The sequence below is a fragment of the Microchirus variegatus genome (genome assembly GCF_963457635.1).
Source record: "Microchirus variegatus genome assembly, chromosome: 5".
Lineage (NCBI taxonomy): Eukaryota > Metazoa > Chordata > Actinopteri > Pleuronectiformes > Soleidae > Microchirus > Microchirus variegatus.
This window is the reverse complement of record NC_139806.1, coordinates 32,133,870-32,148,580: the sequence shown is the minus strand read 5'-3', so window position 1 is coordinate 32,148,580 and position 14,711 is coordinate 32,133,870. Positions and strand designations below refer to the sequence as shown.

At 37.0% G+C, this 14,711-nt stretch overlaps 1 protein-coding gene across 1 annotated transcript; it reads right to left on the bottom strand.

Moving 5' to 3' along the window:
• Positions 1–11,966: 11,966 nt before the first annotated feature.
• On the bottom strand, positions 11,967–12,698 carry LOC310927435 (exosomal polycystin-1-interacting protein-like; the record flags this gene model as incomplete). The annotated part of the gene is made up of 1 exon (XM_083889730.1): positions 11,967–12,698. One exon carries the CDS (start codon positions 12,696–12,698, stop codon positions 11,967–11,969), a length of 732 nt encoding a protein of 243 aa, XP_083745856.1.
• Positions 12,699–14,711: the final 2,013 nt, after the last annotated feature.

The following is a 14,711-nucleotide window of genomic DNA, read 5'->3' as shown; positions in this document are numbered from 1 at the left end:
TAGGGCTGCGACAACTAATCAATTATTAAACTAACTATTTTGATAATAGATGAATCCATTTGAGATTTTTCAGCTTTTAAAATGTGAATATTTTCTGGTTTATTTGCTTCATATAACAAAGAAATCATTAAAACTGAATCATTTTGGTTTGCGGACAAAAACCCCCAACATTTTCACATCATCACTTTTGAGATTTGGGAAACATCGATTGACATTTAGGGACCAACAGATCAATTGAAGAAAATAACTGACATTCATACAGAGTAAATAACACAACCACAGTGTCTAAACAGCAATAAAAGTGAAACTTCAGCTCACCTCTGTGTGGTGCGTCAATAATGCTGGTGTAGATGCATTCCCAAGCAGACGGCTCTGTGTTTTTGTTCTGAATGGTCTTTGTCTGCACCTGAACACAGTACTCCACACCGGGGTTCAGGTTTGGAATAATATTATTCAGCTTTTTTGTGAAATAGTCCACCTGCAAGGAAATAAGTTTTCAAAATGTTCAGCCACTTAATTGTGAATATTCTTTGGTTTGTTCGCTCCATATAAATCATTAAAAAACTGAATCATTATTTTTTTTTTTGTGGACAAAACATTTGACATTTTAAGCCCCAAACAACTACTAGATGAATTGTCAACTTATCAATCATCGAGTATTGTCTTAAACTAAATACAATAACTACATTTAGAGTGATTGTATTAAAAGTAATATTCTATGTGACCTTAAACCCACTAAGCACCATAAATATGAAAATCTGTACATCAACATTATTGACACAAGAGCCTCATAATTGATGAGGTCACATACTGTATCCTTTACCCTCAAAAACAAACAATGACAAAATATACTGGAATAACTTTTCATATCAGTCCATTGATCTACGCTGTTAGTATTATTAAACAGAAATAAAACATATTTTAATTTTTTTTTTACCACTGTCTCTTTTCCTCTCTTGCACAAGATTCTGAATTGAGCACTGTAGTATTGCTGGATATCGTTGATTCCTGATCTCCTGTCAGCCTCCGGCAGGGAAATGTTGATTTTAATGCAGTCACCACATCCAGCCAGTGAGAGGACTGGAGGACCTATTTTGGCTAATCACCAGAAAGAAAAAAAAAATCATGGCAGTGAATTTCTTTACATTTTGTTTTGGTCAGATTCAAAGTGGCTGAAATCATTTACATGCATGAACATGTAAATGCATCCATCCATTTCTATCACGTTATCCTCCACATGAGGGTCTTGGGAGTGCTGCGCCAATCTCAGCTGACATAGGGCAATAGGCGGGGTACACCCTGGACAGGTCGCCAGTCCATCACAGGGCCACACAGAGTGTACGTATATAAATATAATATAATATAATATAATAATCAAAACTGTAGGGTGAAACGTTTTACTATAAAGAAATACCACAAACATGACTGAACAGACTGAGTGACTTTCTTTGTTCTTTGTTCAAACTTTTGACTGGTAGTGTACTTTCATAACTTCAACTTTCAACTTCTTACAGTTACGTGCCAACGCGCAGTCCGTGCCAACAACTCAAAAGTAGTATTGCGCCTGCTAATTGCACTGCCTATGGCTTGGTGAAGTGCACTTTTCGATTGAGTAGATGAGACTGTGCAGGTTCATTTATAGCCCCAGGGGAAGGGGGGGGGGGTCTCCCCCTGCCTGCAGCAGTCTCATTGGCCTTGACGGGTGTGTTGAAAAAGCTTCTTCAGGTTGGTCTCGCAAGGACGCAATCCCTATAGTGATGTGTTGTACCTCGTTTACCTCCCTCAAGGAACATTGATTATATTCATAACCTCTAGTTTTGTACCTACAACAGCGACACTGGATATTGTCAACACCATTCACCATACCACTTGCAGTAGTTCTGACTCATATTATGGGCTATTTAAGCTACTTTTTCCTTAGAAATGTCCCAAATTAGGTTGGGCTATTGACTGTTGGCATGTTGATGATGATGTTGTGAATTTTGTAGTTTTTTTTTTGTTGATATATTTATTAGTTGAGCATTTCATATTTTATTTTATATTATTTGCTGAATATTTGAATATTCTAAACTCCAATGCATGAGAGCTGGTGAAAGTAATGCAGAGTTCACATTAGAGCTGAAACGATTAATCGATGAATCGATTATTAATCGATTACTAAATTAATCGTCAACTATTTTGATAATCGATAATCGGTTTGAAGCTTTTTTCATGATTAAAACAAGATTTCTGATAGTTTTAGCTTCTTAAATGTGAATATTTTCTTTGTTTCTTTGCTCCACATAAACAAAGAAATCATTAAAACTGAATCATTTTGGTTTGTGGACAAAACAAGACGTTCAAGAACATCGTCATTTCCAGGTTTGACGAACACTGATCAACGTTTTTTTAACATTTTCTGACATTTTAAGGACCAAACGATTCATCGATTAATCGAGAAAATAATCGACAGATTAATCGATTACGAAAATAATCTTTAGTTGCAGCTCTAGTTCACGTGAGTGTTGAGCCAACAGGAGCAGCTGACGAGATGCATTTAATAAACCTCATCGATTTCACAACTTCTGCAAACACACACAGTCCGCAAACTAAATTATTTCTGCTCTACCACAAGTTGGGTAGTGATTGGGGTATAAAGATGTGTTTTGTTTTATAAATGCAATCAACGACTTTGTAATATGTTATGAATAATCACAGTAACTCGCTATAGAACAGACAGATAAAAAGTAACATAGAGTACGTGCAAGAAAACACATGTATACTCACTGTCTTGATAAGGGCAGAAAACCAAAGTGGACTCTGGAGAGTGGCTTTGGTTGAAGGAGGCCTGGACAGTCAGGTTATAGTGCTTGTTGGTTTGCAGCTTCAGCTCTATCGATGTTGCCGTTGTTACGTTCACTCGCACTTTGCGTTTTTTTCCAAGTACCCTGCACAGTGACACACAATGAGTTCCACGCATATTTCACGCCTGTCCCTAACTTAAACATTTATGACTTTCCACATACACCTTAACAATGCACAGTATACTCGAATATACCACGTACATACTTTTCATTAATACGTGATAAACATCACTCGTGGCTTTGTTTTACTACTTCTCCACATAAAAACAAAAGAAAAAACAGGGTTTAAAGCCTGTTTTTTTTGTTTACAATGCAATAAATGCATGTTGTGCTGTTTTAAGATATTTAGATTTAATATATATATATATATATTCATACTGTACTGTTTCAAATATCATTTCAGACACATTTGCTTTTCTGGTTTTCAGTTATCACTCATGGTTCTTTAATCCACAAAGACACATAGAATATAATTAAACAGAGCAAAACAACAATAAGCTTTGGGTAAAGAAAAATAATAAATAAATATTTTTTTTTTATCATAAACTGCCATCAACCATATCCTCATATTCTTTAGTTTGTGAGTAATTTTCTCTGTGTCACACTAAACTACATCTGAGGAGTTTCTTTCAACAATGTGATTCATACAAATTATTTTCTTGGACCTAATGTCATTTTCTTACATTTGCATAATTGTTTTGTGCATTTAGATACAGAGTTTTTGTTATGGTGTCATCCAGATATTAAGAATATCTGTCTGATATTTAGTGTTTTTTTTTATGACATTTGCTCAGATTCTTCATGCATTTGTTTATGGAGTGATTCGTTTTGCTCTAACCCAGTAGTCCAGCGTCACTCGGCCACTCCTATTGACTACAATCTCAGATTGCGTATTTCAACTCACCAGAGTCATGGAGCATGGCAGCGTGGTGGTAAATATGCGTGACCAGTACACAGCCACTCCTTATGGTCTATTCAATAAAAGGGCACACCAAAATGTGGATTTTGTCACTTGTCAATATGCCACAGAGTTCACAATTCATGAGGGAATGAGTGCCATTGGCATGCCGAGTGCTGGGTTGAGCGTTACAGCTGTGGCAACACAACTGAATGAGCATCATTCCACTGTCAGCTATTAAAGCCACTTTATTGATAAAGTTGTACTGTTTTTTCTGTTTTGTAACATAACGTTTATATTTTTGTTGAGTGTATGTTGTAATTCTCCCTCTAACTACAGTAATTGCTGAGGTGCAGCATGTTGTGATCAGACACATTTATATTCACAGCTTCAAAACTATAGTTATACAGAAGCCTTGGGTATTAGTCTTTATCAGTTGGACCAGAACAAATAATTTGAGTATTTTTCTTTGATAAAATTTGAACATTTGATGTGATTTTAGTGTCTTTACTGTGAATATGCTTTGATTTCTTTGCTCCTCTGTGACAGTTAAACTATTATTTGTTCATGCAAACACTAATCAACATTTTACACAATTGTATGCCATTTAATGGATTAAACAAGAAATTTAACAACAGATCAGTCAATTTAAATGAAAATATAACTATAGTTACAGTCCTGCTTAATGTATGTAAATACACTTTATCTTCCTTTTTTCTCCTCTCACAAGGAGAGTTTTTAATTTTTACTCCTCGTTTTTATTTGTGTTGTTTATTTGTGATTTTCAGAGAAATAATTATCTTGGAAAAACGCAGCCCTGAAATAAATCGTGAGGATTCATGTCTGTCACTGCGGGCGAGTATAATTACTGAAACTTCACAACGACAGAATGAGACGACCTGAAACTGAAAAACAAAACAAAATAGGGACTTGAAAAACATCGGTTCCTTTAAGTATCAGCTGGTCTGAGCTCTGTGGTCACAGCTTTATGTAACACGCAGTGAGGCGGCCGAGAAAAAAACATTAGTCAAATATTCCATCAAAGCAGACGCTCATGTAAACCACGCTGGATTAGACAGGCCGTGTTCTGACTGGAAACATGACAGTTAAAGGTTGCACATAGGCCTGAGGTTGAGTTCTCTTTGTATTCACATAATGAAACAAGTATAAACAAGTTCAAAGTTATTCAAAAAGTGACATAAATTTAAAAAAAAGGTTTGATTTGAATAAAAATTTTGCCACCTGAAGATCCACGCTAGGGCAGTGGACTGTGGCACACTGTAGAGTCAGTATATGCATCAATATATATGCTTCTGTTATGTTTTTTATACAAGAAGTTTCAGAGAACGAAAAATAAATAAATGTTCATTCTGAAATCTGACATGGTTCATATCTATATATATATATATCTATATATATAGATATATATAGATATATATATGTACACCTGGACTATGAGCACACCTGGACTGCTGCTAAAGCTTTTATTTTGAGAACATGTATTTTTCTTTCTTAATAATTTCCTCTTTTTTTGTCTCAAATTCATAGGCTTTGACTGGGCAATATATGGGTATTATATATATATATGTATATATATATATATATATGGTTCAGTACCCAAAGGCTAAAAAAATAGCTTTCCTTCTATATAGAGAAGGAAGGAAAACAATTTTTTTTTAGCCTTTGGGTACTGAACCATATTTATCACATTAATCATCTTTCCCTTTTTGTTCTCCTTTTCTTTCTGGTAGATTCTTTTTATTAGTCACTAAATGTGTCATGACTCATAATCATACTGTAATAAACTGTTACGTCTAATTGTTTTGTATTGTTATCAATGTTAAATTGCATTATGGGTTGGTGGGTGGGGGTTTACACAGTAAAGACGAGTGACACCTCCTCCTTATACAGTACTTTGGAGAAGTAACAATAATAAATAATCACATAGAAGGAAAGAGAAGAAAAGGATGTATATCTAAAAATAAGATTTCTATACAGCACTGTTGCTTTCAAACAGAGGAGTTGGATTACTTTTTGATTTTTTTTTGAGTTTTATAGGGAACCATGGCAACCATGATGTACTTAAAGTGATCTCAGGGTCGGACTTTTTTGAAGAACCTGAAAGACACTGATGTCATTATCATTATCATTTTCTTTTTACTTAAAAGATCTGACAAACGAACCAGCCAATGTGTTGAAAGCCAGAATTACAAGCCTCGTATTAGATTGTGAAGTCCATGCATACTTTAAGAGTCTCTCCTCACAAAGAGGAAAATGACATCAATTAGTTAGTGATAGAAAATGAAAGCAGAGACCACCAACAAGATGGTGGCGTGGGGACATTACCTCCTGTGCACGATGTACTGTGTACCTGGTGGAGTACCAGGTCCAGGGTCCCAGCGCAGGATGTTGTGGAAGTTGACGGAGACCACGGAGGCATTGCGTGGAGCAGGAAGTGTGGCCAGAACTGTGGGAGCAACAGGTTATAATAATAGTGAGCCACCAGGAAGTGGGTGTGGTGAATAAAATGGCATCTAAGGTATTTTGAGATATAAAAGGTAGTTGACCTTCACACCTCCTTTCTAAAAGGGTGACTCATTGAAATAGGGCTGCGACTCATTATCATTTTCATAATCCATACATCTGTCAGGTTATTTTCTCGATTAGTTTTTTATACAAATGTTCTTGTTTTTTTCCCCCAAAGCTGGAAAATATCATAACCTCCACAGATTTACTTACTCAAACTAAAAACTGATTATCAAAATAGATGGCAATTAATTTAGTAACCGATTAATAATCGTCGCAGCCCTAACAAGTGCCGTCAGTTTCTACCTAAACCAATGACAACACAGCTAGTGATGGACCAAGGCCACTCACAATAAGTTAACAGATGGTCAATATTTATTATTGTGACGGAGAAAAAGTCCCATTACTTTTGGTCCGCTAAAAAGTGGGAGGCATATATAGAAAGTGTTGTAATTCCTACACCGTTCATCTGATTTGGATGTAAATACTCAAATTAAAGCTGTTGAGCAGTTAAAGCACATCTTGTTTGTTTCATTTCAAATCCATTGTAGTGGTGTATAGAGCCAAAAAGAATAGAATGATGTCAATGTCAATATTTATGGACCTGACTGTATATCACGCGAGTGACTACGACACCTGTTTAAATCTGAGTGTTTGCAGGAGAAAACCTTTCTACTTTAAGAGTTATAAACAAAACCTGTTTATTCCTGTTTTGGTGATGATTGAATAACTAGCATCAGTTGCCAAAAAAGTAACATCTTTGAACAGGCACAATATTTGACATGCAATATAATCAGTTTAAAGTGATCATGGCTTTCATTTTCCTCTTTTCTGTTGGTTTACTCACCAGAGCTGAGCAGAAACATCATGTAAGTGAGAGCCAAGCAGTGCATGGTCTCATCCTCTGCACACACACACACACACACGCACACGCACACACACACACACACACACACACACACACACACACACACACACACACACACACACACACACACACACACACACACACACACACAGAGAGAGAGAGAGAGAGAGTCTGGTTTCAATGACTTCAGAGGACATTACATTAACTTACATTATACTAACCTTAACTATAATTACTAGTGGCCGAACCCTGACCCTGACCTTAAGCAAACATTACCTCAGCCTAACCATAAAACATTATTACCTGGTTTGTATGTTTGTCACTTTAAATGAAGGATATTTACACGTGTTGGAATGAATTAGACTATAAATTCAAATTCTGCTATAACACAAATAATTAAGTTATTTAATACATCATATTTAGTGTATTTCAACAATGTATTAAAAATAGAAAAAGTCATGACAGCCTATCACAGTCTAAGCCCATCTGTCTCATGTCACAATATAGATATAAGCTCTACAACAACATGATTTGATGGGTTACAATAAACATATTAACAGATAATATAATAATAATAATAATATAATAATCAGCTAAGAATTGATCACATATAGATAGTTAACTCATACAATGCTGACACGATGTACAGAGAACTATTTCAATGGTTAATAACACTGAAAAAATACTGTTTATAGTAAACATGGTTAGAAACATTAGGTTTAGAAACACTACTGTCAGTTATTATCTCTCTGTCACTCTGTTGTTGACATGATACTGAATACCCTATTGATTACTGATCGATTACTAATAGACGAAACTATAATAACTATAATAATATAACTATATTTCTTTTTTTAAATTCATGTTCTACACAGAATATTGTACAACCATAAAGAAAAACTGTGCGTGACAGAGTTTTACAGCTCCAGTCTGACTGGATTAACCCGGTCACATAATAACACCATAATGACTTCAGCCTGAACACTGAGCTGACAACACACACACACACACACACACACACACACACACACACACACACACACTCACATTCACGAGACTCACCTCAACATCGGACACACAAACACACACGTCTGTCAGTGTGTGTGTGTGTGTGTGTCACTAACTGAAGAAACACAGACTTTCATTCACGAAGACCATGGATAGACGGACTAACGACGCAGAAGCCGACCGTGCTTCCGGGTCCTGACCGGGCACTGACGGGGCACGCGCAGCTCGTCAACATGCTGCTGGCATCCCGTGTCATGCTGCGCGTGCACAACCCAGAGTGTACAGCAAGCACACGCAGTCCAAAAATACAACTCGCGAATAAAACTCTCAGGGTCATTTACCGTTAGGTGGTGCTGTTTCACTAACCTCAGTGAATAGTTGCGACCAAAAGAAGAGGCTGCAACATTTCAAGTGCAACTTTACTGCCAACCAGAGGCGGACACAGTACACAGCTTCATTACTTGGGTAAAAGTACAGACACCCCTTGTTAAATTTTACTCAAGTACAAGTAAAAGTACTACAGTCAGATGTCTTCTTTAAGTAAAAGTACTGAAGTACTTGTTTTTAAACTTTTTAAAAGTTTAAAAACAAGTTTATTTTGCCACAGTTCTTATATTTACGTATAGAAACGTCCTACATGGAGTTATGAAAAATGTTCATGTTAATACCTTGAAAAATGTAAAAGGAATTGAAAGTAAAAATCAAGTCATTTTAATTTTTTTTTATGTTGCTTTATTAAACATTCCTCACCTGCCCACAAGGCAATAGCACAATGGCAACGTTCTCACTTAGAAATGTAAGGAAGCGAAAAGGAAAGACGGCTGGCGTGACCGCAGTAACGTTTGTCCATATAGTTTGCAGATTTCTGGACGACATTATTATATTATATTATATATAGATATATACAGTATATTTGTTTATTTGAGGAAACATTGCGATTTCTTAGCCACTTGCCTGTGGAATCTTCACGCTAATGCTATTGTTAGCATGTGGGTGAGCCTGTGTTTCACACACTAAGAAATCAAAGTACGAGACTGTAACTAAAAAGGTACAAACGCTTTGTCGCTCCAGTTGTTACCCTATCAGGGTACAAGCGCTGTACCTTTAAAATGTGTACCTGCTTGTTTGTACCTCTAAAGAAACATTTATGAACCCCTAGTGACCTAGTGACACCTAGTGGTACACCTGAAAAAACTGTCTGTGTGGATGTTTTATGTTATATTCTTATATTAATTAAATATTCTTATTATTAGCATAATTAAATACTTATAAAACAACTAAAAGTTTAAATTAAAGTCAAAATTGAAATATAAGCTTCTATTTTGGGTTCATATATTTGTGCATCCGACGAGTGCCTCCCCAGTCATGAACCTCACTGCATGTCACTGATGGGCAGGGTGATGTGGATCCTGTGCAGGTGAAGGTACTGCTGGTGTCAACCTACCTCTAAAAAAGAGCTCCAACCATTTCTGGGTTTGGTTTTTTGTTATTACAGAAGTTTCTGTAGAAACTATTCTGTCATTGAGAAGGAGACCGTAGCACTCATCTTGGCTCATCTTTGAGGTATACGTTGGAGGAAGGGCACCCCTGGTGGTTTATACAGACCACAACCCTCTTGGGACGTTCTTGGGATTGTCGTTGTTTTTACAGAGTTATGATCTTGACATTCGTCATATTAAAGGAAAAGACAATGTCCTGGTAGATGCCTCGTCTCGGGCACCTCTGCCTTAAAGTAAATAAACCAGGATATTGGGTCAGTTGATCACGTTTTGTTGTTGTTGTGACTCTTAATTTCCCCATGCACCTTCTCTCCTGCTCAGACAAATTCACATGCAGTTGCTAACTTAATTATTATTATTTTTTTTTTCTTACTTTGCCATCCATGTCCTTTTTTTAAAGGGACACTATGTAGTATTTATCGGTTTATATAACCCAAAATCCACTTTTTTTATACATATTATGTGCTCCTGCATTGTCTAGTTGATGTATAATAGTTTTTGTTTCATTTTTGTAGTGTTTAAAAAAGTCAAACAAAGTTCTCTTTCAGTTCACATTGAAATAAAAGTTTTTACTGGATTATGTATCAAAACACTGCCTACTGTACCTTTAAGCAGCTACAAGCAGCTACTTTATACTGTATGTGCATGCACCACACTCTTTTACATATAAACATTACAAAATTGGAATGCAAATTAAGACAATGTGTGCTCATGAAGTCGGCATTTGCACCAGCTCTACAATAAAAGCACAAGCTAAGCTTTGTCTTATACAGCAGCAGATTACCACAATCACAGTGATTGTCGACTTTTCTCATCGGTAAACCAGCTTTACCTTTGTCACGGTCTGATATTGAACATTTGCTGCCATAAAACCTTACTTTCAGTTTCCTCCCTCAGTCCAAAAGCATGCAGAGGTTAGTTACACACTCTAAATCATTGGTTCTCAAAGTGCGGCCCGGGGCCAATGGCGGCCCGCAGAAACATTTCTGGCGGCCCGCAATGAATTACAGTTGATAGTTTTAATCCAGGAGCTACTAAGCTTATTAAATGTTTATTGGACATTACTGGATACAGACCAATAAGTGTAAACTGTACAACTGTATTTACTATGTCATCAAATTTTGGATGACATAGTGACACAGTATAGTATGACTTTTTTGTCAAATTTTGGCATTTACATTTTTTCCCCAAAAACTGTAACATTTTGAACGACATAGTATAGTATGACGTTTTTGTCAAATTTTGGACCAATTTTTTTTGGGAAAAAAATTGTCAAATTTGGGACGACGTTGTACAACGTTTTTGTCAAATTTTGGACCAAAACATTTTGCCCCAAAAAATTGTAAAATTTTGAAAGACATAGTATAGTATGACGTTTTTGTTATATTTTGGACCAAATTTTTTTTGAAAAAAATGGTCAAATTTGGGACGACATAGTATTGTACAACGTTTTTGTAAAATTTTGGACCAAATTTTGGACCAAATTTTTTTTTCAAATTTGGAACGACATAGTATTGTACAACGTTTTTGTCAAATTTTGGACCAATTTTCTTTGGAAAAAAATTGTCAAATTTGGGACAGCATATGTCATTTTTGTCAAATTTTGGACCAAACTTTTTTTTTGAAAAAAATTGTCAAATTTGGGACGACGTTGTACAACGTTTTTGTCAAATTTTGGAACAAAAAATTTTGCCCCAAAAAATTGTAAAATTTTGAAAGACATAGTATAGTATGACGTTTTTGTCATATTTTGGACCAAATATTTTTTGAAAAAAATTGTCAAATTTGGGACGACATAGTATTGTACAACGTTTTTGTCAAATTTTGGACCAATTTTTTTTTTGATTTTTTTTTTCAAATTTGGAACGACATAGTATTGTACAACGTTTTTGTCAAATTTTGGACCAAAAACTTTTCCCCCCCAAAATTTTACAATTTTTAACGACATAGTATAGTATGATGTTTCTGTCAAATTTTGGACCAAAATTTGTTTTTTCAAAAATATTGTCACATTTTGAACAACGTAGTATAGTATGTCGGTTTTGTCAAATTTTGGACGCCATAGTTATTACAAATGGGATTTCTTTCAGTTTTTTCCCTTTGGCGGCCCTCAGTCCAATGTTGGGTTCCTAAATTGGCCCTCAGGTATCACAACTTTGAGAACCCCTGCTCTAAATCGACCATAGGTGTGAATGTGACAGTGAATTGTTGTTTGTCTCTTTGTGTTGGCCCTGCTAATGCATGTGGAGGATAGCACTGAGCCACAGAATGAGAGTATAGCAGCCAGTCAAAGGGTAAACTCCTGCAGACCTGACTGTGGATCGTCAATAAACAAATGTAATGAGCAGGTTGTGCAGAGGGCTTGTAGGTGTAGAAGGGGACAGAAGAGACAGGGGAATGGTTAGGTGGGGAAAGTGCTGGGAGAAAACTGAAGCATGTGGTCCTGTAACACTGTAAGCCTTTATGCTGGAGAGCCCGCTGAGCACTGCTACGTCCAGGATGGTGACACTGAAGGAGGAGAAGTCAAAGGACCGGGCCTCGAACTCCACTGCAACACTTCCTGCGGAGATGATAGTCATTTCCTGATTGGGGTAAGGTACTCCTGGTGTTGCACTGTGGACCCTGAGGGTCTGTAGACCTAGCAAAGCCAGATATCGACTGTCCAAGGGTTTCATTCCACAAAAAGACAAGTGTAAATGTCTGACCATGCTTCCGTTCAGCAGCTCCTCCAGGAGCCAGAGATCCTTCACCCACACGGTGAGGTGTCCAGGATGTCTGTGCCCAGTACGGGGCAAATCGGAGCACGAAACGGTGCGGCACTTGCACAGCAGCATGGCTAGCGCCTCATCGCAGTCCTGCACGGGTGCCGAGCAGCTGCAGTTCTGCAGCTCACAGCCAGGGGCTCCACTGTCGAACAGCAGCGTGGTATTGAGCGGCAGGGAGGGTGCGGATGCCGGGGCGGAGAGTGACGTCTGGATCATTGGGGCGAGGGAGAGGAGCAACCACAGAGACCACAGCAACAGGCCAGAGGAGACTGTGTAGGGAGACATTTCCATGGAGCTCAAACAAGCTACATCTTCACTGAGTGGAGAGGCCAGACTGCACGAGAGATGGATGGCACTGTGAACAGATGGCAGAGTTCAAGTTCAAATGTGTGTGCTATGGTCATACTGTACTGCCAAGAAGTTGATAGATATTGTTATACACTCCAAAACTAAAGAAAAGAAGTCGATTAGCCTGACCCAATGGGGGTTAAAGCATATAAACGGATGTAGGTTGATAACACAAGGTCTGAGAGCTTTGGAAGTTGAACTTATATTGATTCATGTAATATACAGAGACCTATGACATGGACATGCAAAGCATTTATATCTATGCAGAATGTTCTCATTTACTTTGTAGTTGCTTTGCCAGCGTTTGTCATAGAAACACTGGCTTGTTGGAAAGGTGGGGCCCAATCCAGCAAAACCAAATATGTAAATATAGCATATAATCACGGAGTTACATCACTCAACGTGTATGTGTGACCCAAATGAAAGAAAGTGGAACATGATGTTTAAATGGACACAAATAATTGGAATATATATATATATATATATATATATACACACAGGTGCATCTCAATAAAAGTTCATTTATTTCAGTAATTCAACTCAAACAGTGAAACTTGTGTATTATATAAATTCAATACACACAGACTGAAGTAGTTTAAAGGGACACTGTGTAGTATTTATGGGTTTATATAACCCAAAATCCACTTTTTTATACATATTATGTGCTCCTGCATTGTCTAGTCGCTGTATAATATTCTTTGTTTCATTTTCGTAGTGTTTCAAAAAGTCATGTAAAATAACATGACCGCGGACCGCGGTTGCATAGCCACTGTTAGCAGCGAGACGCCATGTTTCTACCGGAGCCTGTAAGGACAAACGTGAGAGAACAAATCAAGCGTCTCTTTACTTGTAGCGGAAGTCCCGCCTCCACTCTCTCCGCTTCGTCTGCTACGGCCGCGCTAGCTCACCCTCTCCCTCACCTCACAAACCTCATCTGCTGACACGGAGAAAGACGACGAGGACGACATTTGACCAGCTGCGGATACCGTAGCGCTCAGGGAAGGGAGGGGGTGAGCAGAGGAGCAGTTCTTTGTTGTAAATTTCAGCCTCTCCTCTAGATGGCACTATAAACTACTTATTTCCCCTTTAAGTCTTTGGTTCTTTTAATTGTGTCTTTTAATTTTGGCTCACATTTAACAAGAAAGCAAAATTCAGTATCTCAACAAATCAGAATACACCATTAGACCAATTAAAAAAACAACAACCTTTAGCTCAGATCAGCCGTCTTCTCCATGATTGTGTAGCCTTGTGAATCAAACCCGGGATCATTTTGAAGGCTCAGGAAACCTTTGCAGGTGTTTTCAGTTGATTAGCCGGTTGACATGTGACACCATTTTAGGTGTTTTGATTGATTCAGATCATTCATTTTTACTCTCCTCAATCCCAGGAATTATTCTTATTGTCAGTTTAATGACAATAATTATAATAATATTTAATATATATCATGTATGTATGTGGCTCCCCCTTCCTGGAACTACAAATTGTGTGAAACTGAAGGATTTTGTCTCATTGGACACTTATTTAAGTATTGTTAAATGATTTAGAGGCGGAAACATCTGACTTTAGATGTTTCCTCCTCAGTGCATTAGAATAGATTGTATAGAAAAAATGGCTAATTGTGTGATTTTATCCTGCACTTTTCACATTTTAGTAATTATTTTGACATGGTATTGAGTAGGCTGTATGAGTGAATCTGTTTTTTTTAAATATATATTATCCTATTTATTATTCTCTTAGTCTTTCTTCCGATTAATATTGAAATATTTTCTCAAATATTCGTGATATTTGATAAACCTTTTGAATTTGACAATATATTTTTTGTCTGTCCACAACCGTGTGCAGTGTATAAGAGTTAGTGACATCTATTGGTGAGACTAGTGATTACAGCAGAGGACTATTCTTCAAGTTCATCAAGGAACGACAGGTAGGAATAGACTGTGTCTGAATTACGTGACT